This window comes from Ursus arctos, unplaced genomic scaffold (genome assembly GCF_023065955.2).
Source record: "Ursus arctos isolate Adak ecotype North America unplaced genomic scaffold, UrsArc2.0 scaffold_12, whole genome shotgun sequence".
Taxonomy (NCBI): domain Eukaryota; kingdom Metazoa; phylum Chordata; class Mammalia; order Carnivora; family Ursidae; genus Ursus; species Ursus arctos.
The window spans coordinates 23,325,786-23,349,762 of NW_026622786.1; the positions used below are offsets into that span (position 1 = coordinate 23,325,786).

At 34.1% G+C, this 23,977-nt stretch overlaps 1 protein-coding gene across 1 annotated transcript in view; it reads left to right on the top strand.

Moving 5' to 3' along the window:
- SASS6 (SAS-6 centriolar assembly protein) overlaps positions 1-23,977 on the top strand; it is a 49,426-nt gene that overhangs the window by 7,701 nt on the left and 17,748 nt on the right. The window contains exons 4-14 of the mRNA XM_026497542.4: positions 388-492; positions 1,374-1,545; positions 2,453-2,518; positions 3,371-3,490; positions 12,057-12,248; positions 15,176-15,370; positions 15,473-15,562; positions 15,638-15,817; positions 16,205-16,286; positions 16,961-17,097; positions 19,137-19,265. Of these exons, the coding sequence (XP_026353327.1) occupies positions 388-492; positions 1,374-1,545; positions 2,453-2,518; positions 3,371-3,490; positions 12,057-12,248; positions 15,176-15,370; positions 15,473-15,562; positions 15,638-15,817; positions 16,205-16,286; positions 16,961-17,097; positions 19,137-19,265 (1,468 nt within the window). The remainder of the gene's footprint in view (positions 1-387; positions 493-1,373; positions 1,546-2,452; positions 2,519-3,370; positions 3,491-12,056; positions 12,249-15,175; positions 15,371-15,472; positions 15,563-15,637; positions 15,818-16,204; positions 16,287-16,960; positions 17,098-19,136; positions 19,266-23,977) is intronic.

Here is a 23,977-nt window from a genome sequence, read left to right on the forward strand (position 1 = left end):
AACTAAATTTATTTTTCTGTTTTTGTATTTAATCTAGGAAATAAGTTTTAGTAATGTATTGGTACTATTCTCTTTGAAACGTAGCCTCTTAGGAACATTTAGATATTTTGAGAACACTGGACTGCTTATACTATAATTATTCAGGATATTTTTGAAAGTAAATATTTCATAGCTTATCAGAATTCTGCTTAAAACAGCTCAAATTTGGAGCTTTAACTAAATATACTGACCTTTTCCCTCCCATTGAATAAATTCTGTAAAAATGAAGTTCTCTTGTTCTTTATAATGGGTATTTGGTAAATTAAAAAAAAAAGAATATTTTAGGGTTTTAATTATAATTAAAGATAGTAATTAAATTTTTTAAAAAATCTCTTTTCTTCTGTATAGTTTAAAATTCCAGCAAGGCCTTCTGGTAGACTTCTTAGCTTTCCCACAGAAATTTATAGATCTTCTTCAGCAGTGTACTCAAGAACATGCCAAAGAAATTCCAAGGTGAGTCTCATGCGAGCACTACGTTTACAGTTCTCTCAAGACAAACTCTTCTTTGTAACACAAATTGATGGCAAAATATTTTCTATGTGTTATAAGTACTCCTATTTTTAGCTGGGTATAGGTCTATTGAATATCAAATTTTAAGGAATCATGGTTAAAATCAGAATATTCAACCCTTAATTTTTCATGTCTTGACAGAGTCATTATAACTGAAATATTTAACAGCATCAAGTATATGATTTTATAACGACCTTGGATAAGAGGAATAAGATTTTGTGTTTGTATGTGTATGTTCATGTTTGTGTGACATAAAGCTTGATCCTTTCATTATATAGTTCACTAACCTTTTATCTGTTGGCTTCATCAATTGATGATTGTTGTTTGAATCAATTATTTTGTTAGAAACTATAAAGTTATGCATTTCTAATTCTATCATTCTTTTTATAATTATTAGGTGTAATTCTTTTATAAAGAAGAATTTTTCTTCATCAGTTTGGGCTATTTGAGTACGCTGGAGAGGATAAATGCTTAATTCTTTTAAATTGTCAATTTTTAAAGAGTTGTTACTCTAGTTTCTTTTGTGCTTTCAGTGAGTTTTTGGTTTGTTTTTATTTTTCTACTTTGTCTTTCATTGTGAACTCATGGACATTTGTATATTCACTGTATTTCAATGAATCCTTTTTCTGTTTCTTGCTCAGTTATCCCGTTTTACTATTTATCCAGTTTTACCATCGGGAGTCCTTTCATATTGGCCCCTATGATTCCAATATGCCCCCTTTCCCAATGCTTCTAATCATCGATGATTCACTGGAGTTTATGATTCAGTGGGAGAATTTCAGTACTCCTAAGTGTTATTATATTGTGACACTTTCTTTTCAAAGGTTTTTGCTGCAGTTAGTTTCTCCAGCACCTGTTTTGGATAACTCACCTGCCTTTTTAAATGTGGTAGAGACAAATCCTTTTAAGCATCTTACACACCTGTCACTAAAACTTTTACCTGGAAATGATGTGGAAATAAAGAAGTTTTTAGCCGGCTGTTTGAAATGTAGCAAGGTAAGATATAAATTTAAGTTATTCTTTTAAAAATAAGTACCGGAAGTCTCTGATAAGTCACTGAAGAGCTATATATAGTGCTACTAGTTTTTGTTTTCAGAATATTTTTAAAGATGTCTAGTAAGTTTTTATATGTTAGGAATTTATTTTTACTTTATTGGTTTTTTTCATTTAATCAAGATACGGTGAGGGTAGAACTGGGCCAAAAATTTAAAAAGTAGGTCCTATGATTTTTTATTAATTTTCTGTAATCTGGGGTAGGTCACTTAAACTGTTCGTATCATGGTTTCATCACCTGGTAGATAAGTATGGAAATATCTACTACCCTATTATACCTGTTTCAAATGAAGAAAAAGATATGACTGTCTTGAGAATTACAAAGTGCTCTATAATTTTATAAGGTATATGGAGCAAGAAAACAACATTAGGATGCCTCTTCATAGTTTTCAGAAAATCTTTTTTTTTTTTTTTTTAAGATTTTATTTATTTATTCATTCGACAGAGATAGAGACAGCCAGCGAGAGAGGGAGCACAAGCAAGGGGAGTGGGAGAGAAAGAAGCAGGCTCATAGCGTAGGAGCCTGATGTGGGGCTCTATCCCATAACACCAGGATCACGCCCTGAGCCGAAGGCAGACGCTTAACCGCTGTGCCACCCAGGCCCCCCAGTTTTCAGAAAATCTTGTTAGCCAAATGCTATAGATTAGTGCATCTCAAATTTTAATGGTATGCAAATCCTCTAAAGATCTTCCCCATTCTGATTGAATAAGAACGTCTGAAGTGGAACCTAAAATTCTGCGTTTTTAACAAACTCTCAGGGTGGTGCTGATGCTATACTTTGCTATACTTTGAGTAGCATAGCTACAGATGATTAAGTTGTAAACTGTGTAATTTTATTTTTATAAATAGGAAGAAAAATTATCATTGATGCAATCACTAGATGATGTTACTAGGCAACTGAACTTCACGCAAAAGGTAATTCAGATTTCATTTTGTCTTTGTGAGTCCTCCAAACATTGGCTCTGAATTTCTTCTCTTATCCAGGATTTTGTGTATTACTTTTTAAAGCATGTAACCTTTGAATTCCTTCTCCTTTTTGCCACCTTTCCCCTACCAGTAAATTATCTTAATCTTATGCTTTCTCTGTTTTCCATCCAAACATTTCTGTTACCTTCAATATATGACACATTCCTTCCAGGTCTTCGTTAGATAATATATAGTACCGGTCACATGTTAGTTCTTTACTCTTTTATTCACCTCACTCCTCCTGTCTAAAATGATGTTTCAGTTCATATCTTCTAAACCTTTTCCTTCCTTACTTGTGTTATGGCTTATTCTGATAAGCTTATTATCATTTCAGTCATAGGTACTACCTTTTTGCCCTTAGCCCTTGAAACTGAGGACCAAAGTATCTGATAAGTGGCCTGGCTTCAGGCGGAAATTGTCGGCATAACATAGCCCATCTAGGTAACCTATGTTACTAGGTTTGATGTGTATAAGCGAACCACTCCATATAACTGACTTGCTCTACCCTGGGTTGCTTTATTTCTTAATGTCAGAGGAGAGGATTGGGTGGTGAAGAGCCAGGTTTAACTAAAAGGTTAAAGATAGTTAAGCTTGACTTCTGGGCCATGTTAGCTCTAAAATTCTTTTATTCTAATCTTGATTTCCTCAAATTAAAAAAAAAATCTGGGTAGGAAAAGGCTTTGGGTATATTTTGGAAAGCTGTGATTCCTTTTCTTTAATAGCCTTTGTAAATATTACCAATTTCTAAGCTAATGACATTCACAAAACTGTCTTAATATTTTGTATTGAATTATAATACAGACATTATCAGAAAAAATGCAAGAATTAGATAAGTTGCAGAATGAATGGGCATCACACACAGCTGCATTGTCAAATAAACATTCCCAGGAACTGACAAATGAGAAAGAAAAGGCCTTGCAGGTATGGACATTATTATTTTGTTGCTGCTGTTAGTCATTTTGTTAATTATAAAAGCAATATATGCTTCCTTTAATATATTCAACCATTACAGAATTATATAAAAAAAATTAAGTTGCTCATTAAAAGTCTTATTACCCAGAGGTAAATTATAAACATTTTGATATGTGTTTTTTCAGACTTTTCTATTTATATGTAAATAATGTGTCCTTTATAAATATTTGTTTATATTTATAAATTTAGAAATATGTGAATTATCTATTTATACACACATAGTGGGTTTTGTTTGTATTCTATGCTAATTAGGTCCTACAGTATATATTGATTGTAATTTTTTTCACCTAACATAAGATCATAGGTCATTCCTTATCAGTTCAGATATTCCTTTTTAGTGGCTGCATAGTATTCATTATATGGGTATAACATAAATTAACTACTTACCCAACTGATGGATGTTTAAATGCTTCAGCATTTTGGCTGATGCAAATAATACTACAGTGAACATTCTTTGTTCCTAGAAGTGAGATTGCAATATACCTGTATAAGATACTAATGGATATTGCAAATTTGCTAGCCAGAAAGGCTGTATCAAATCTAAAAGATAGTGTATGACAGTACTTATTTCCCCATTTTTTTTTCATTTTTATTGTTTTTAAGTCCAGTATAGTTAACATACAGCATTATATTAGTTTCAGGTGTATGATGTAATAATTTAATAATAATAGGGGCACCTGGGTGGCACAGCGGTTAAGAGTCTGCCTTCGGCTCAGGGCGTGATCCTGGCGTTATGGGATCGAGCCCCACATCAGGCTCCTCCGCTATGAGCCTGCTTCTTCCTCTCCCACTCCCCCTGCTTGTGTTCCCTCTCTCACTGGCTGTCTCTCTCTCTGTCAAATAAATAAATAAAATCTTTAAAAAAAAACCAAAAAAACAAAAAAAAACCAATAATATACATTACTGAGTGTTCATCATGATAAGTGTACTCTTTAATCTCCATCACTTGTTTTACCTATTCCCCCCACCCTACCCCCCTGCTCAGATAACCATCAGTTTGTTCTCTATAATTAAGAGTCTCTTTCTTGGTTTGTCTATTTTTTTTCTTTTGTCCATTTTTTTTTCTGAAATTCCACATATGAGTGAAATCATATGGTATTTGTCTTTCTCTGATTGACTTATTTTGCTTAGCATTATACTCTAGCTCCATCTGTGTTGTTGGAAATGGAAAGATTTCATGCTTTTTTATGGCTGAATAGTATTCTATTTTATATATATCTGAATATATAAAATATAAAAGGAATATAATGGAATATAAAATATAATGGAATATATTATATATATATATAGTGGAATATATATATACACACACAAACACCCCACATCTTCTTTATCCATCCATCTATCAGTAGACTCTTGGGCGGCTTCCATAATTTGGCTATTGTAAAAAAAAGCTGCAATAAATATAGTGCATATATCTTTTCAAATTAGTGTTTTTGTAGTCTTTGTGTAAATACCCAGTATTGTGATTACTAGACGGTAGGGTAGTTCTATTTTGTTTTAACTTTATTTTCTTTGGTAATCTCTACACCCAATCTGGGGCTTGAACCCAGGACCCTGAGATCAAGAGTCACATGTTTTTCTGACTGAGCCAGCCAGGAGCCCTTATGGGTAGTTCTATTTTTAATTAAAAAAAAAAGATTATTTGAGAGAGAGAGAGAGAATGAGAATGAGCAGGGAGAGCGGCAGAGAGAGAGGGAGAAGCAGACTCCCTGCTAGGAGACTGATGTGGGTCTTGATCCCAGGAAGCTGGGATCATGACCTGAGCTGAAGGCAGACACGTAACCGACTGAACCGCCCTGGTGCCCTTCTATTTTTAATTTTTTGAGGAACCTCCATACTGTTTTGCAGCAGCTGCACCAGTTACATGAGGCACATGAGGGTTTCTTTTTCTCCACATCCTCACTAACTCTTGTTTCTTGTGTTTTTGATTGTAACCATTCTGACAGGTGTGAGATAATATCTCATTGTACTTTTGATTTGCATATCCATGATGAAGATATTGAGCATCTTTTCATTTGTCTGTAGGCCATCTGTATTGTCTTCTTTGAAGAAATGACTGTTCATGTCTTCTGTCAATTTTTTTCATTGGATTATTTGTTTTATTGGCGTTGAGTTGTATCAGTTCTTTATATATTTTGGATGCTAGCCCTTTTTCAGATATGTCCTTTGAAAATGTCTTCTCATATTCAGTAGGCTGCCTTTTAATTTTGTTAATTGTTCCCTTCACTGTGCAGAAGCTTTTTATTTTGATGTAGTCCCAATAGTTTATTTTTGCTTTTGTGTACCTTGCCTCAGGAGATATATCTAGAAGAATGTTGCTATGGCCAATGTCAGAGAAATTACTGCCTGTGCTCTCTCCTAGGACTTTTATGGTCTCAGGTCTCACATTTAGGACTTTAATCCATTTTGAATTTATCTTTGTGTATGGCATAAGAAAGTGGTCCAGTTTCCTCCTTTTGCCTGTACCTTTCCAGTTTTCCCAATACCATTTGTTGAAGAGACTGTCTTTTTCCCATTGCCTATTACTGCCTCTTTTCTCAAAGATTAATTGACCACATAATCGTGGGTTTGTTTCTGGGCTTCCTGTCCTGTTGTCTTGATCTCTTTGTCTATTTTTGTGCCAATACCATACTGTTTTGATTGCTACAGCTTTGTAATATAACTTGAAGTCCGGAATTATGATACCTCCAGCATTGTTTTTTTCTTCTAGATTGTTTTGGCTATTTGGGGTCTTTTGTGGCTTTATACAAATTTTAGGATTATTTATTCTAGTTCTGTGAAAAATGCTGTTGGTACTTAATAGGGATTACATTAAAAGTGTAGATTTCTTTGAGTAATGTGAACATTTTAACAGTATTTGTTCTTTTAGTCCATGAGCATGGAATATCTTTCCATTTGTTTCTATCAGTTTCAGTTTCTTTCATCATTGTTTTATAGTTTTCAGAGTATAGGTCTTTTACCTCCTTGGTTAAATTTATTCCTAGGTATCTTATTTTTGGTGCAATTATAAATGGGATTATTTTCTTAATTTCTCTTTCTGTTGCTTCATTATTAGTGTATAGAAATGCAGTGGATTTCTGTACATAGATTTTGTATACTGTGATCTTACTGAATTCATTTATTCTTGGTGGAGGTTTTAGGGTTTTCTATACATAGTATCAGGTCATCTGCAAATAGTGAAAATTTTATTTCTTCCTTACCAATTTGGATGCCTTTATTCCTTTTTCTTGTCTGATTTCTGTGGCTAAGACTTCCAGTACTATGTTGAATGAAAGTGGTGAGAGTAGACATCCTTGTGTTGTTCCTGATCTTAGGGGGAAAGCTCTGTTTTTCCCCATTCAGGATGATATTAGCTGTGGGTTTTCATATATGGCCTTTATTATGTTGAAGTATGTTCCCTCTGAATGTACATTGTTGATGGTTTTTATCATGAATTGATGTCGTACTTTGTCAGGTGCTTTTTCTGCATCTATTGAAATGATCATGTGGTTTTTATCCTTTCTATTATTGATATATTACATTGGTTGATTTGTGAATATTGAACCATCCTGGCAACCCAGGTATAAATCCCTCTTGATCATCGTGAATTATTTTTTTAAATGTATTTAAATTTGGTTTGCTACTATTTGGGGGGGAGTTTTTACATCTATGTGCATTAGGGTTATTGGCTTGTAGTTCTCTTTTTTTGTTGTGTCTTTATATGGTTTTGGTGTCAGGGTACTACACGCCTCCTATAGAATTTAGAAGTTTTCCTTTCTCTTCTATTTTTTGGAATAGTTTGAAAAGAATAGGTATTCACTCTTCTTTAAATTTGTGGTTGACTTTACTGATGAAGCCATCTGGTCTTGGACTTTTATTTGTGGGGAGATTTTCCATTACTGATTCAATTTCGTTGCTGGTAATCGGTCTGTTCGGATTTTCTATTTCTTCCTGATTCAGTTTTTTTGGGAGGTTATATGCTTCTAGGAATTTATCCATTTCTTCTAGGTTGTCCAATTCATTGGCATATGATTTTCCATAATCTCTTAAGAATATTTTGTATTTCTGTGGTGTTGGTTGTTATTTCTCCTTTTCCATTTCTGATTTTGAGTCCTTTTGTTGTTGTTGTTGTTGATGAGTCTTGCTAAAGGGTTATCAATTTTGTTGATCTTTTTAAAGAACTAGCTCCTGGTTTCATTGATCTGTCCTGTTTTTTTTTTTTTTTTCCTTCTGTTTCTATGTAGTTTATCTTTGCTCTAATTTTTATTTCCTTTCTTCTACTGGCTTTGGGTTTTGTTTATTCTTTTTGTCTAGCTCCTTTAGGTAAAAGGTTAGGTTGTTTGAGATTTTTCTTGCTTCTTGAGGCAGGCCTATATTGCTATAAACTGCCCTCTTAGAACAGCTTTTGCTGCCTCTCAAAGATTTTGAACCATTTGCTCATTTGCATTTTTTTGCACATATTTTTTGATATCCTTTCTGATTTCTTGGTTGTCCCATTCATTGTTTAGGAGCATATTATTTAGCTTCCATGTATCTGTGCTCTTTCCAGATTTTTTTTTTTTTTTACTGTGGTTGATTTCTAATTTCATGGCATTGTGGTCAGAAAGAATGGAATGACTTCAGTCTTTCTGAATTTGCTGAGACTTGTTTTATGGTCTAAAGAATGTGTATTTTGCTGTTTTCTGATGGAATGCTTTGGATGTATCTGTTAAATCTGTCTTGTCAATGTGTTATTCAAAGCTGCTGTTTCCTTATTGATATTCTGTTTTGATGATGTCCATTGATGTAAGTGGGATGTTAAAGTCCTTTACTATTATTGTATTACTACTGATTAGCTCCTTTATGTTTGTTATTAGCTGTTTTATGTATTTGGCTCCCCAGATATGTTGGGTCCATAATAAAATATATGTTGGGTGTGTAAAATATATGTTGGGTGCATAAATATCTACAATTTTTATATCTTCTTGTTGGATTATCTCCTTAATAATCATACAGTGTTCTTGTCTCTTGTTTAGTCTTTGTTTTATTTCCTTTTTCAAATTTTTATTTGCATTCAAGTTAGTTAACATATAGTGCAATATTGGCTTCAGGAGTAGAATTTAGTGATTCCTCACTTACATACAACACCCAGTGCTCATCATAACAAGTGTCCTCCTTAATACCCACCACCTGCTTAGCCCATCCCCCACCCACCTCCCTCCATCAGCCTTCAGTTCTCTGTCATTAAGAGTCTCTTATGGTTTGCTTCCTTCTTTTTTTTTCCCCTTCCCCTATGTTCATCTGTTTTGTTAGTAAATTGCATAAATGAATGAAATCATGAGGTATTTGTCTTTCTCAAACTGACTTATTTCGCTTAGCATAATATACTCTAGCTCCATCCACATCATTACAAATGGCAAGGTTTCATTGTTTTTGATGGCTGAGTAGTATTCCATTGTGTATATATTCCACATCTTCTTTATACATTCATCAGTTGGTGGATATTTGCTCTCTTTCCATAGTTTGGCTGTTGTTGATAAGTTTTTGTTTTAAAGTGGAATACCAGTGTACACTGCCATTCTGAGGGTGTATAATACCTCATAATAATGCACACATTTTCAGGACGACTGGGTGGCTCAGCGTCTGCCTTCGGCTTAGGTCATGATCCCAGGGTCTTGGGATCAAGTCCCGCATTGGGCTCCCCCTTGCCCAGTGAAGAGCCTGCTTTTCTCCCTCTGCCTCCTGCTCCCTCTGCTTTTGCTGTCTCTTTCTCTCTCTCTGGCAAATAAATAAATAAAATCTCTTTAAAAATTTGAAAACCTATTTTAAAAAAATGCACACATTTTCATATGCATATTGACCACTTGGATAGTCTCGTGAAGTTTAAGAATTCTCTTGCCTATTTGCATCTTTAGCCCATTTTTATTTTAATTTATTTATTGTTAAAGATTTTATTTGTTTACTTAAGAGAGGGAAGGAGAGAGTGAGAGAGCACAAGCAGGGGGAGTGGCAGAGGCAGGGGGAAAAGCAGACTGCGCTGAGCAGGAGCCCGACGTGGGGCTCAATCCCAAGACCCTGCAATCATGACCTGAGCCAAAGGCAGACGCTTAACCCGCTGAACCACCCAGGCACTCCTAGCCCATTTTTAAATTATACTATTAGTATTTTACTTACGGATTCATAGGGATTTTTTGTATGATCTGGACATGAGTCTTTTGTCAGATACATGCATTGTGAATATTTTCTGTGTGTGACTTGCCTTTTCATTTCTCTGTGGTATGAAGTAGGCATAGTATATCTTTATTATGTGTATTATAAACATTTTCTCCTGGCCGTTGTCTTCTACCACTTACTATTGCCTTTTGCCCTATATGATTCTTTTTATTTGAATGTCATCAAATCTGTCCATCTCTGCTTTTACAGTTTAAAGCTTCATTTCATGTTTGGAAAGCCTCTGCCACTTCAAGGTTATGAAAGCTATTCCTTCAATATTTTCTTTTAATACTTTTATATTTTTTTTGTTATATTTAAATTTTTAATCTGTTGGAATATGTTTTTGTGAAGTACAGTATGATACAGATATTTTTTGACAAAAAGTCAGTCATTTGTTCTAATACCATATATTCCACTGATTTAAAATGCATCCTTTAATATAGTCTAAATTCTTTTGTATAGTTGAGCTTGTTTCTGGAGTGTTGGGGAGAACTAATATCTTTGGGATTTTCTAACCCAGTAGAGAGAATCTCTTTTCATTTATTCAGGTCTTATTTAAAACAGGCTTATAGGGGCGCCTGGGTGGCACAGCGGTTAAGAGTCTGCCTTCAGCTCAGGGCGTGATCCCGGCATGATGGGATCGAGTCCCACATCGGGCTCCTCCACTATGAGCCTGCTTCTTCCTCTCCCACTCCCCCTGCTTGTGCTCCCTCTCTCACTGGCTGTCTCTATCTCTGTCAAATAAATAAATAAAATATTGAAAAAAAAAAACAGGCTTATAGTTTGCTTTTTATTTCCCTCTGTCTTTTTTCTTTTTTTTTTAACAGTTCGTATTAAATTTTTTTGCCTAGAGATTTTACAGTTTTTTTGCTCTGTAAATTGGACCATCTATGTCCCACCACTATGATAATTTTCTGATTGTTGCTGTTGTACATTAATGTCATACTCATTAATTGTACCTTATATTTACAGATTTGTGATAGTTTTAGAGCTGATTGTCTCAGGTTTTTCAGGTCAATATATAATATATAAAAATGGTAATTTTTTTAAGATTAATGTCTTTTTTTTCTTGTACAGAAAAATGCTAAATAGTAGTGGAATCCTTTCCACATTCTATTCTTTTTTTTGGTAAATAACTTACAATATCTTATCTTTAGGAACGATATTTGCTCTGCATCTGAGAAAGTTTTCTTTTGTTCTTTGTCCTGACAGTTAATTCAAAGAGTGCTAAGTCAGATGTAGTGATTTTGGGGGATTTAATCAAATAATCATGTCATTTTTGCCACTTTTATCTAATGTAATGAGTGGTAATGGATTTATTTTATTTATTTATTTTTAGAGAGAGAGCTTGTGCATGTGGGGAGGGGGGTGGTAGTGGAAGGGGCAAAGGGAGAGGGAGAGGGAATCTTAAGTAGGCTCCATGCCCAGTGCAGAGCCTGATGCAGGGCTCAATCTCATGACCGTGAGATCATGCCCTGAGCTGAAATCAGGAGTCAGACACTTAACCCCCTGAGCCACCCAGGTGCCCTATAGGCAGTGATTTTAAAATTTTAACCTGTATCAGAATCACCTGCAGTGAAGAGTAGAAATATTCCCAAAATAAATATATTACAAATATTTCTAAATATTTAGAGTGACGGGATAAGATTACTGGTTATTTTTAATTTCTTGTGCATTTAAGAGTATGTATAACTTGCATTATCAGAGAAATACACTTTATTTTTTAAAGGTATTTAGGATTTGATAGTGTTCATCAGTAGAAATGACATACATAGACTTGTGGTATGATTCAGACAGGCACCAGGGATTACACAGTTATAACTGTATTCAAATTTTATCATGGGTAAAATGTTGCTACTAAATGTAAGACTGAAGTAATGAACAATACCTTGTCAGTCTTATAATTTTAGGATTTTTTTTTTATTATATAGAATATACACTGTTGTAAAAAACTGAAATAATATAATGGTATTTAAAATGAATACTGAAAATTCCCTATGTACCTGCTGATTTTTTTTTTTTAACACAGATAGGTTCACACTATACTATTTTGCAGTTTTTTAACCTAATCATATATGATTCTTCCCTTGAAGACTATACTTCTAAATATATGAGGGTTTAAGAGAAGCAGAAATTAAGGAGAAGATCATAATGGTAAATTTGCCTTTGTTGACCTTTCTTCTTCATGAAATCCATAATTGAAAATAGATCCTCTTTAAAACAGGGAAATTTTATAATCATATAGAAGAATAAGATTTATTTTTCTTCAAATCTTCCTGTATTTGTATTTGTGTTTTTTGTTTGTTCTGAATTTTGGTACTATATTTTTATTATATAATAGGCACAGGTACAATACCAACAGCAGCATGAACAACAGAAAAAAGATTTAGAAATCCTCCATCAACGAAACATCCAGCAACTACAAAACAAATTATCTGAGTTAGAAGCAGCTAATAAAGACCTAACTGAAAGGAAATATAAAGGGGACTCGACCATCAGAGAACTTAAAACAAAACTGTCTGGTGTTGAAGAGGTATTGAACTTTGGGTTTGTTCCCCCCACCCCCAATTTAAAATAACATTTTAACTTGGTGACTTTATTCCTTGTGGGCAGGCTGTTTCTCTGCTTTGCAAGGATGTCTTGGTGGTATTAGGGTAATTAGACATTGCAAAAAAAAAAATTGAGAATTTAAAATCTGATGAAAAGGGATAATTCAGAACAGAACTGAGGTAAACTTAGACACTTTTAGTTAGGGTCTTGAGGAGCAGCTCATTGACACAGCCTTCAGATTTTTCAGTGTAGTTTTAATATCCCGCAGTGTCTATAGCTCAGCATATTCAGTCTTTTTTTTTTTTTTTTAAAGATTTTATTTATTTATTCGACAGAGACAGCCAGCGAGAGAGGGAACACAAGCAGGGGGAGTGGGAGAGGAAGAAGCAGGCTCCCAACAGAGGAGCCCGATGTGGGGCTCGATCCCAGAACACCGGGATCATGCCCTGAGCCGAAGGCAGATGCTTAACGACTGCGCCACCCAGACGCCCCACAGCATATTCAGTCTTGATAGGACTGGTTCTCTCAGTCTACTTAACGTGTCAGACAACTATATGAAGTTGTGTCTAATAATAATGATGATATTAGTAATGATAATAGCTAAGGCATACTGAACGCATGCTATGTGACAGGTGCTGTTTAACTGCTTTACATATATTAACCCATTTAATTCTTACAACAATTCTTTTAAAGAAGGTACTATTATCCCCATTTTGCAGATGATGAACTAAGGCACAGAGAAGTTAAGTAACTGGCCTAGGTCACATAGCCAGTAAGTGGAAGAGCAAGGATTGAAATCCTCTTATTTGCTTGTTTTTAGTACTCCCTTGTTCTTTCAGGCAACAGAGACATTTTGAAAATCTTGCTATAGTGACAGATGCTTTGGTCCTGATGACAGACTCCTTCCTAACATTATACATTATTGTCATGAATTAATCGGAAAACTTAGATTTTGTTAAGTCTGTCATATTTACATACAGAGATCACCAGTGTTACTCAAGCTTATGAGCTTCCCACTCCATCTCACCAGTCTCTTGTGCTCAGCCTGACTGATTTCATGTTCAGATCCTCAGTATTCTGCCCTAATAGGTGTTTTTAGTGCATCCTGCGTGCTTCCTTTACCTTTCATACCAGTTCGTAAAATACTGTAGCCTTCCTAGTACAGTGGGTGGTCATTATAATGCTGTATGACTTCTTTTATCTTAGCCCTGAAATTGGCCGTTTTAAAAACAGTGTGCTCCATTATATGGGCTTTATATAATCTAATCAAAATATTTCTTCCAAGATTTACATAAGACTATGAGTCTTATGACATAAGACTATGAAAACTATGAGTCCTGGGAACTTTTTTGTAGAGTTTTAATTGTCGTGTAGGCCGTATACAGTGTTATATTGGCTTCAGGTGACAATATAGTGATTCAGCGCTTCCGTACATCACCCAGTGCCCATCATGGCAAGTACATTCCTTAATCCCCATCCCTTATTTCACCCATCCCCCCCAGCCACCTCCCTTTTGGTAACCGTCAGTTTGTTCTTAATAGTTAAGAGTCTGTTTCTTGACTCTTTCTCTTTTTTTTCCTTTGCTCATTTGTTTTGTTTCTTAAATTCCACGTATGAGTGAAATCATATGGTATTCATCTTTCTTTAACTTACTTTACTTAGCATTATACTCTCAAGCTCCATCATGTTGTTGCCCTGGGAACTTTTCTTTTTTTAAACCTTTGAGTATTGTTACCTAATCATGTTAAATTTACCTTTTAGGCATTAGTGGCCTAAAAATAATTGCTGCATTTATTATTTACTATGTGCCAGGCATTATGCTAAGCAATTTGCAGTAGGGTTTTTATGAAGTGGGTAATAGGGTAATTTATGAAGTGTTTATTATTTCTGTTTTACAAATAAGGGAACTGATATTTAGGGAGGTTAAATAATTCCCAAGATTACACCAAAGAACCTAGATTTGTATTCAAGCCTGTCTGATAGCAAGGTTTGCTTCTAAAACCACTATGGCATAATACTATTTTGTAAAGTTTTGTTAAAAATGAAAATTATCTAGTCATACTATATCCTGGACTTGTGTATACTGCAGTATTTGGTTGGTATTAGCTGATTGGGAAGTAATCTGTCCTAGATTTTTAAAGATCTGTTTTTAATTAACAGTTATATTTGCTTGGTTTTGTTTTAAAGAGTGAACAAGAGGAAATCCAGAAGTGTTAACATATTTGTTGACATGGAAAGATATTTGTAATATATAAAGAAGGTTAATTATAAAACAGCACAGTATGAGCACCTTTTTAGAAATCGGTATATATAAACAGAGCAAAATGTTAACTGTGGATCATGGTTATCACCCTTGGCTACCCTTAGACTCCGTTGCAGAGCTCTTAAACATCCTGCCCAGGCCATACCTCATACTAAATATAAATAAGACTCTCTTGGGGATGGTACCAGGCATCAGTAGGTTTTTAAAGCTCCTTAGGTGGTATCAATATGCATACTAGCTTGAGAACTACTGCTTACATGGTAGAATGATAGGGCTTTTTATTTATTTATTTTATGTTTTTGAAATTCTATTATAATGGGCATTTATTACCTAAGAGACTTTTTTAAAGTGTAAATTTCAAGATTCCAGGAAAATCCTTGTTACCAGTTTTTAAAAGTTGTAGTAATTTATTCATAAATCAGGATTATTTTCCTTATTGTCACTGAATTAGATATTAATATATTTTACAATTATATTTCAAGTCTAAGTTACATACACCTTTAGAGTGACTTCTATATCTTTTAAAAAAAATCATAACTAGAACTTTAAAATTATTACTTTTTTTTAATTTTAAACATCTTAATTATAAATAACCAGAACAGCCAACTTCTCGTTTTCATACTGCATCATTTTTTTTCTTCCTCCAGGAGCTCCAGCGGGCTAAGCAAGAAGTCCTGTCTTTGCGAAGAGAGAATTCTACACTAGATGCCGAATGCCACGAAAAAGAAAAGCATATTAATCAGCTGCAAACAAAAGTGGCTGTTTTAGAACAGGAAATCAAGGATAAGGACCAGCTTGTTTTAAGAACAAAAGAAGCATTTGATACAATCCAGGAACAAAAGGTCTATTGAAACATTTTTTAAACAAATTGGTGATCACATTTACAAGTGATGCTTTTCTTAAACATCCTATTAATTGTTTATATTTTAAAAAATATGTATCAGGTGGCTTTAGAAGAGAATGGTGAGAAAAATCAGGTACAACTAGGAAAACTTGAAGCTACGATAAAATCATTATCGGCGGAACTTCTTAAGGTTTGTTTTTAAAAATAATAGAATATTAAATTTCATTAGTTTAAGTAGAGATATACATATAAAGCTCTTTTACAGGCAAATGAAATTATCAAGAAGTTACAGGGGGATCTGAAAACTTTAATGGGTAAATTGAAACTGAAGAATACAGTAACTATTCAGCAAGAGAAACTCTTGGCTGAGAAGGAAGACAAATTACAAAAGGAACAGAAGGAATTACAAGATGTTGGACAGTCTCTCCGAATTAAAGAGCAAGAGGTAGTAAATATTTTATATTTTTGCATGTGTGACTATTTGCAAAGTATAACAAATTTTCTCAGATATTTTTAAAATTTCTAGTTTATTATATTAGAGAAGAGCTTTGGTTCCCCGCCCCCCAAAAGAACATGACTAGCTTCTACAGAAGTTAACCTATTTCACTTTGAAAAATTAGTCATCATGACTCAGATACTTGAGTATTCATATATATGTACGATATATTTGTATATTTATATATATATACACACACATATACATTGTGACACAGATGAGCTATAATCATTTATTCTATTTAATAGTAATTAATAGTAATGATTTAAGTAATAGAAATACATTTCTTCAGTTTTTATTTAGCCTTTATTATACTTATGAGGATTGACATTTCAGGTGTGCAAATTACAAGAACAGTTAGAAGCTACCATTCAAAAGCTTGAAGAAAGCAAACAACTTCTAAAAAATAATGAAAAGTGTAAGTATTTTACCTTTTTATGTAAATGAGGTTTGTAATTGTGTTCTTAATCTGAAAATTCTATTTGAATTCATAGAAGCCTAGGTAAATCAAGATACATCCAAATAATTTCTGTTTTAAATATATTGTCTTCATGTGTTTGCTATAGTAACTTGTATATCAGCTGCCTTGTAAAACAGTTATCATTATAAAGAAAACCATATTTCATGTGTGTAACCCAAAATTAAGTGTTGAAAATATTGACTGTAATTTAAATTCTTCGCTACTCCTTAGTTTAATTGCTGTATTTATCCAATAGTAATAACATGAATTATTTGAAACTAAAATACAAGATTAAGCCTTTAACATTTTCTCACTTTTTGTATTGGTTATCAGACAAGAGTGTGAACTTCAAATAAACTGTAAGATATTGTTCTAGAAATGAAAGCCTTCAAAGAGATCCTTGACTAACAGAAATATATGCTTCTGATAGTAATAGAATAAGGAGTTGTATGTGGTGGTTGCTAAAATAAGAGTCTTTCAATGACAAAAATTTAGGTGAACCTATATTCTCCTGCGATATAAGGTAGTTTTGAAGACAAATTTTTAAAAATCTCAATATAATTTTTAATGTTTAAAGTTATTAGAAAAATAAAAATAATAAAAATTCTTTACCATATTTTCTTTTATTTAAGTAATCACATGGTTAAATAAAGAACTAAATGAAAATCAGCTAGTAAGAAAGCAAGATGTATTGGGACCTTCCACCACTCCACCTGTACATTCTACCAGCAACACAATCAGAAGTGGGATTTCTCCTAACTCTAACGTGGTAAGTTTTAAATTAAGATGTGAGTGGTCTTAGTAAATTACCTAAAACCAGAAATTCCCAGACTGTGAGGAAGTCTTCATGATTTCCGATGCTGGTACTAATGTGACTAAAGTCTTATAATTATTAGCACTGAGGTAAAGGTTAAATCCCACTTGGAAGTGGGACATACAGGTATACTTGCTCTTAAAAAAGAGGCTATATTTCAAGGGTACACTTCTTTTTAAAATTTAGTTGGGTATAGAAATCATTCAGTAGTAACTAAAGTAATCCCAAATGTGTTGAAGAAGGGAGTATTCTGAGGGCCTTAAGAAGGGAGAACAGAGTTTGGGCTCAACTTTGGAACTATGATAGAAGGAGCCTAAACTAATTCTATTTGAAAAAGAAAAAAAAAGAAATGTCTTTTTATCAATCTGTCAGCTCTAGATCATAGATGGAATTAGTTATGATATCTAAGCTTTCTAGCTCTTAGGACCAGGTCTCTTGCTTTCTCCTTGCAAGAAATTAGAAGAAAAAGAAGAGCAGTTCCTTATGTCTGGGAGCTGGCTTGGTACTATCAGCAAGGCCTTGGGTCTCTCCTGTTGAACATAAATAGTTTCAACATCAGGCAAGGCCACTCTGTGACTGTGACACATCGAGACAAAAACAAGACCACCTCATAGTCCTGTCTGAACACAATTTTGAAAAAATGAACATTGCCAAACCACAAAACGGGCAAGCATCCTCCTAATCTGGCTAACATGATTGATTACTCCTCCTTCTTTACCAATTACAGTTTTGGCCTTGAGACATTCCTCCCGACTTATCAAATAAGATTTATTTCAGATACTCAGTCATACACTTATCCACATTTCCAGAGTATCTGATCCACAACAAAGCCACACTTTATTTATTTAATTTTCTAAAGATTTTATTTATTTGATAGAGACAGCCAGCGAGAGAGGGAACACAAGCAGGGGGAGTGGGAGAGGAAGAAGCAGGCTCATAGTGGAGGAGCCTGATGTGGGGCTCGATCCCATCATGCCGGGATCACGCCCTGAGCCAAAGGCAGACGCTTAACGACTGAGCCACCCAGGCGCCCCCAAAGCCACACTTTATTAAACTGTCTCTTAATTAAACCACCTAACATATAAGTCCAATAAATAAGTCCCTTTTAACACCTGCATACTGCCACACCCCTCTTACTAGGTTTCCCACAGTATGCAGTTTGCAAGAAGCCATAAACCCACCGCGTACACCTATAGATATGTTTCTGGTAGTCTTTGTTTGGAGAGCATTGGCAGAGGATTTAAAATGCAAATACCTAATTGAATTTTAAATCTATTCTAGTAAATCAGATTATACTTGATGTTTAAAGAAAGGATTAGATTCTTGCTAAATTGGAAAAAGGTGTGGAAAGAAGTGGCCAGTTTTTATTACAAACTTGAAAAAACTCGGTAGGCTTATTAACCTTCATGACTTATGATAAATAGCTATATAGGAGGTTTTTTTTTGTCATGCAGCCAGTGATGTACACAATTGCTTCTTAAGGTTTGTGTTTCAGTTGTTCTCTTACAAACTCTTTTCTTGACATTGGTTAATGGTGGTGCCACCATATTGAAAATTAGTGGCAAAGCAAATTATTGTCTGAATTAGTCCATTTAAGAGCACATATCTTGTCCTCATTCTGGCAGAAAATTATTTTTATTTTATATCTGATTGGCTAATCTAGGACTCTAACCTTCCCCCATCCCCCTTTTTAGGAATGGAAGACCCATAGGGAACCAAGATGGTTCAGAGAGGTCATTGTTTGAACTCAGTTCAAAGACCGGTCCAGTGGCTTATTTTGTTAAGCTTGCACAGCCACTCTTTAGAAAGTTTAAAGGTATCCTAGCCTCATGCTGTTATAATAAAGCAGAGTTTTGTGGTGTCATGATAAAATTGGCCTCTAAGATAGTGCTTTTAAGTATGATTATTATAACAGATGCTAGTGCCTCATGAATCAGTAAATACTATTTAGAATTAATATCTCATCCTTAACCTTTTTATGTTTTTATTTTTAGGTTGATGGTAGACTTACTTACCCAACTTGTGGTATTGGTTATCCTGTCTCCTCTGCATTTGCATTCCAGAATACCTTTCCTCATCCTATATCTGCCAAAAATGCCATCCACCCAATTTCAGGACCAAAGGTAGACAAATTAATACTTTTTTGGGGGGAAATATAGCAACTTATTAACAAATATTTTTTTTCTTTTAAAGGTTAGCCTTTGGTCAGTTGCTGAGTATTAGGTAATAGATAAATATATTACTGAATATCTAGTTTATGCTTACAGGAAATACTATCTGTACTATATGGTATTTCTTGAGTCACTATAATTTATAAAAAGCTGGACATCAGTCTGCTTAAATTTTATTTATTCCCATTCAACCTCTATTCCATTTTTATTCATTCTCTGTCACAACTCTCAAACCTAACTAGCATTACTGACTTCATATTGCTGATGTATTAGCTCTGGTGACATTTTTGGATTCTGTTGCCAGGATTTAAAGGTCTGATAAGGCAGACGTATAGCATATTCTAAAATGTAGTTCCGGCAGCATTGTCTTAAGTGGCATAGGCCTAGCATTTCATCCAGTGTGATTTATTTGCTAAGGCTTTTTTCTGTCCCCCTGAGTTCTTCATCATCATTGTTGTTACTAATGTCTTAGGTGCATATATTGTTTTCACATGTATTATAATTTTATTTTCACAATAATTTCATCCACCCAGACCAGCCACTGATTCTATTTTCATTCCTAGCTTTAAGTTAAAATGGAGTTTTTTGTTAAGCATAGAGACAAATGTTTTTGAAAGGATTTTTTTTTAAAGATTTATTTATTTATTTTAGAGAGAGAGTGTACACACGAGGAGGGGAGGGACAGAGAGAAAATCTCAAACAGACTGTCCCCTGAGCATGGAGCCTAATGTGGGGTTCAGTCCCACACCCCGAAATCATGACCTGAGCCAAAATCAAGAGTCAGATGCTTAACTGACTCAGCCATCCAGATGCCCCTGAAAAGAATATTTTGAAGTGAGGACTTTGAAATTGCTATTATAAAACCTTTATCAAATTAGTTTTGGGCTGCCCTAAAAATAAGCTGGCTGTGTTGCTTAGGCCTATCCTTCTTTTTAACTCTTTAAGCCTTTTTAACTATCATCGGAAGCTGTTGAGAATTCTCAGTGAAATGAGAATTAAACCTGAGTTTTTGTGCTTATCATTATGTGAAGAGTGTTTAGGGGCATTTAGTTGGCTTTTCTTGCATTGTTTGTTAAAGAGCATTAGATATGTGTATATATATTCAAAGGAGTACTATTTTTTTTTTACAATGTTATCTAACTCTTGTGTTGTTAACTTTATTTGTCCATTGTTTATTTTTAAATTTTGATTCCAGCATAATTAACATACAGTGTTATATTCATTTCAGGTATACCATGTAGTGATTCAACAGTTGTATATATTACTGAGTGTTCATCAAGATGAGTGTACACTTAATCCCCTTCACTGATTTCACCCCTCATCTTCCTCCCCTCTGGTAACCATCATTTTGTCTTCTATAGTTTGTTTTTTGGTTTGTCTATTTTTTTCACTTTGTTTTGTTTCTTAAATTCCACATATGAGTGAAATCATGTGGTATTTATCTTCCTTTGACTGACTTATTTCACATACTATTATACACTTTAGCTCCATCCATGTTGTTGCAAATGGCAAGATTTCGTTCTTTTTTAATGGCTGGGCAGTATTACATTGTGTGTGTATATATATACATGTCTTCTTGATCCGTTCATTTATCAGTGGACACTTGGGCTGCTTCCAAAATTTGGCTATTATAAATAATGCTGCTATAAATGTGGGGGGGTGTATATATCTTTTCAAATTAGTGTTTTCTTATTCTTTGGGTAAATACCCAGTAGTGGAATTACTGGATCATATGGTAATTCTATTTTTAATTTTTTGAGGGGCCTCCATACTGTTTTACACAGTGGCTGCAGCAGTCTGCGTTCTCACCAACTGTGTGTGACGGTTCCTTTTTCTCCACCTCCTTGCCAACACTTCTTTCTTGAATACTACGTTCTTAATGAATATCAATATACTCAAATGTGATTGCGTCTTGGGATCGATTTTTTTCTTGAGAATTATGAATGAATTGCTTTTTCATTTTATTTTTAAGTTTTTATTTTAATTCCAGTTAGTTAACATGTAGTACTATTAGTTTTAGGTATGCATTATAGTAATTTAGCAGTTCTGTACATCACCTGATGCTCATCGCAAGTGCACTCCTTAATTCCCATCAACTATTTAACCCATCTTCCCACTCACCTCCCCTCCAGTAACCATCAGATTGTTCTTTATAATTAGAAGTCTGTTTCTTGCTTTGAGATTCATACTCTCATTTTTTTCTTTGCTTGTTCTGTTTCTTAAATTCCACATATGAGTGAAATCAAATCGTGTTTTTCTTTCTCTGTCTGACGTATATTTCGCTTAGCAGTATATTCTCTGGCTCCATCCATGTCGTTGCAAATGGCAAGATTTCACTCTTTTATGGCTGAATAATATTCCATTGTGTATATATACCACATCGTCTTTATACATTCATCAACTGCTGGATACTTGGACTGTTTCCCTATCTTGGCTATTGTAAATAATGCTGCTATAAACATAGGGATGCGTGTATCCTTTTGAATTAGTGTTTTTGTATTCTTTGGGTAAATATCCAGTAGTACAATTGCTGGATCATGAGGTAGTTCTATTTTTAACTTTTTGAGGAACCTCCACACTGTTTTTCAAATTGCTTTTTTATTTCAAACAACTTTCTAGGAATATATTACTGTCCAAAGTAAAAACAAGAAATACTACACATACTTTCCAGATAGTTGCCTAGTTTATAAGTTTAAATGTGCCTTACAAGATTACTTTTATAGTTCTTCTAGAATTGGAGGAATCATCATAGCAAGGATATTCCTAAATATAGGAGCAAGACTTTCAGGGTTTCCTATATCACTGATCTCCATATCCTTTCGATTATGTGTCCCCAAAAATTAAAAAACAAAAGAAAGCCTAAAACAAAACACGTTGAGCTTGAATCTCTAATGAATATTTATTTATTTGTGAATTGTATGCATATACTATTCAACTACTATATTATGTACAGTATAGTTTAGTGGTTAAGAAGGTGGGATCTGATGTTTAGAGTTTAAATCCTGCCCTTATCAAGGTGAATTGGGCCAGCCGCTGAAACACAAACAAAAAAGGAGAGATCTCTAACTCTCATGCTTCAGTGCCTCCACTTGTAAAATGGAGCAGGAATTTTATCTATCTTACTGGATTATTGTGAGGGTTAGATGATACATTTGCTTAGAATAGTGCCCGGTACATGATAAGTTCTTCATTATGTTATCTATTAATATTAATAAAATATTCAAATATATAAATTAAAGAGTAAATTGAAAATGTATGTAAATCAAATTTATAAGACTTTTTTCTCCTACCTCAGTGTTTGGTCACAATCACTGCCTACTTTGGAGACCACTGATCTCGGTAGTCTTGTGCTGGCAGCTATCATGATTAAAACATGCTCTTTTTAGTTGAAGTAAAAATAAAATCATTTTATTTCATGATACTGAATCTGTGATATACCTGATGACTTTAAATATTACTGTTAAGATTTAGTACATTCAAGTAGATGTTTAACTGTGAGGAGTAAAACTACATGAGCTAAATTAACAAAGGAGTATGTTGAAAGATGGTGCCATGCTGTCAAATAGAACAATTTATAAATTTAAAGCAAGATAGACAAAGTAATTTCTCCTTTATTTTTGAAGACCATAATAGCCAAGGATTCATTCATTCAATAAATATTTAATGAATGTCTACTATGATCATGCATTGTTCTAGTTGCAAGAAACACAGCAGTGAGCAAGACAAAACCCTTCCCTGTGTGGTACTTACATTTTGTGGTGAAAACCCCATTATGATTGCAAACTATAGTATCTTTTAAACTAAACTGTTATCAAAAAGATGTTACTTGATGTCAAAGAAAATACTTATGATAAAATCACTGAAACATTTTAATTTTTTTTGAGAGAGAGAGAGAGTCTGTGCATGTGAGCAGGAAGGGGAGGGGTGGAGGGAAAGGGAGAGAGAGAATCTTAAGCAGGCTCCATGCCCAGCACTAGCCTAACTCGGGGCTCAATCTCACAACTCCAAGATCATGACCTGAGCCAAAATCAAGAGATGGCCACTTAGCTGACTGAGCCACCCAGACACCCCTCACTGAAACATTTTAGAGTGATCAGATTTCATCCTGGAAAATATGATGTGAAGGATTTTCTGTAACGGGAAAGTAGCTATCTAAGATCAGATGATTGATTTATATTGATAATTTTTAGCCCACAGTGTATATTCAGAGACATTTTATCTAGAGATAGCATTCCTCCGTTTGATTAACCGCTTCATTCACCAGATGGTTCTAAATTAATTTTTGTTCATTTTGTGTTAACTATTTAAAAAAATAATATATGAACATGGGAAGCTCCCATATGTATGAGAGGATATAATGTCTAAATGTCCCTCCTGTGGTCCCTAGTTGTCTCCCCAGAGAAGATCACTGTTAGGAGTTTTTTTTATATATTTCAAAAATATTCAAAGCATATACAAGGATATATGTGTGTACCTGTTATGTGTATGTATGTTTGTATACAAAAGGGTTTGTATATTTAAGCATAAATAGTACATGCCTACTGTTCTGTGCCTTACTTATTTCATTCATCATTATTATGGAATAGGTCCATTTCCATGTATGAGAATGTTTTTGTTATTTAATGACTTCTTAGTATATGGATGTACTATAATTTAACTAGTGC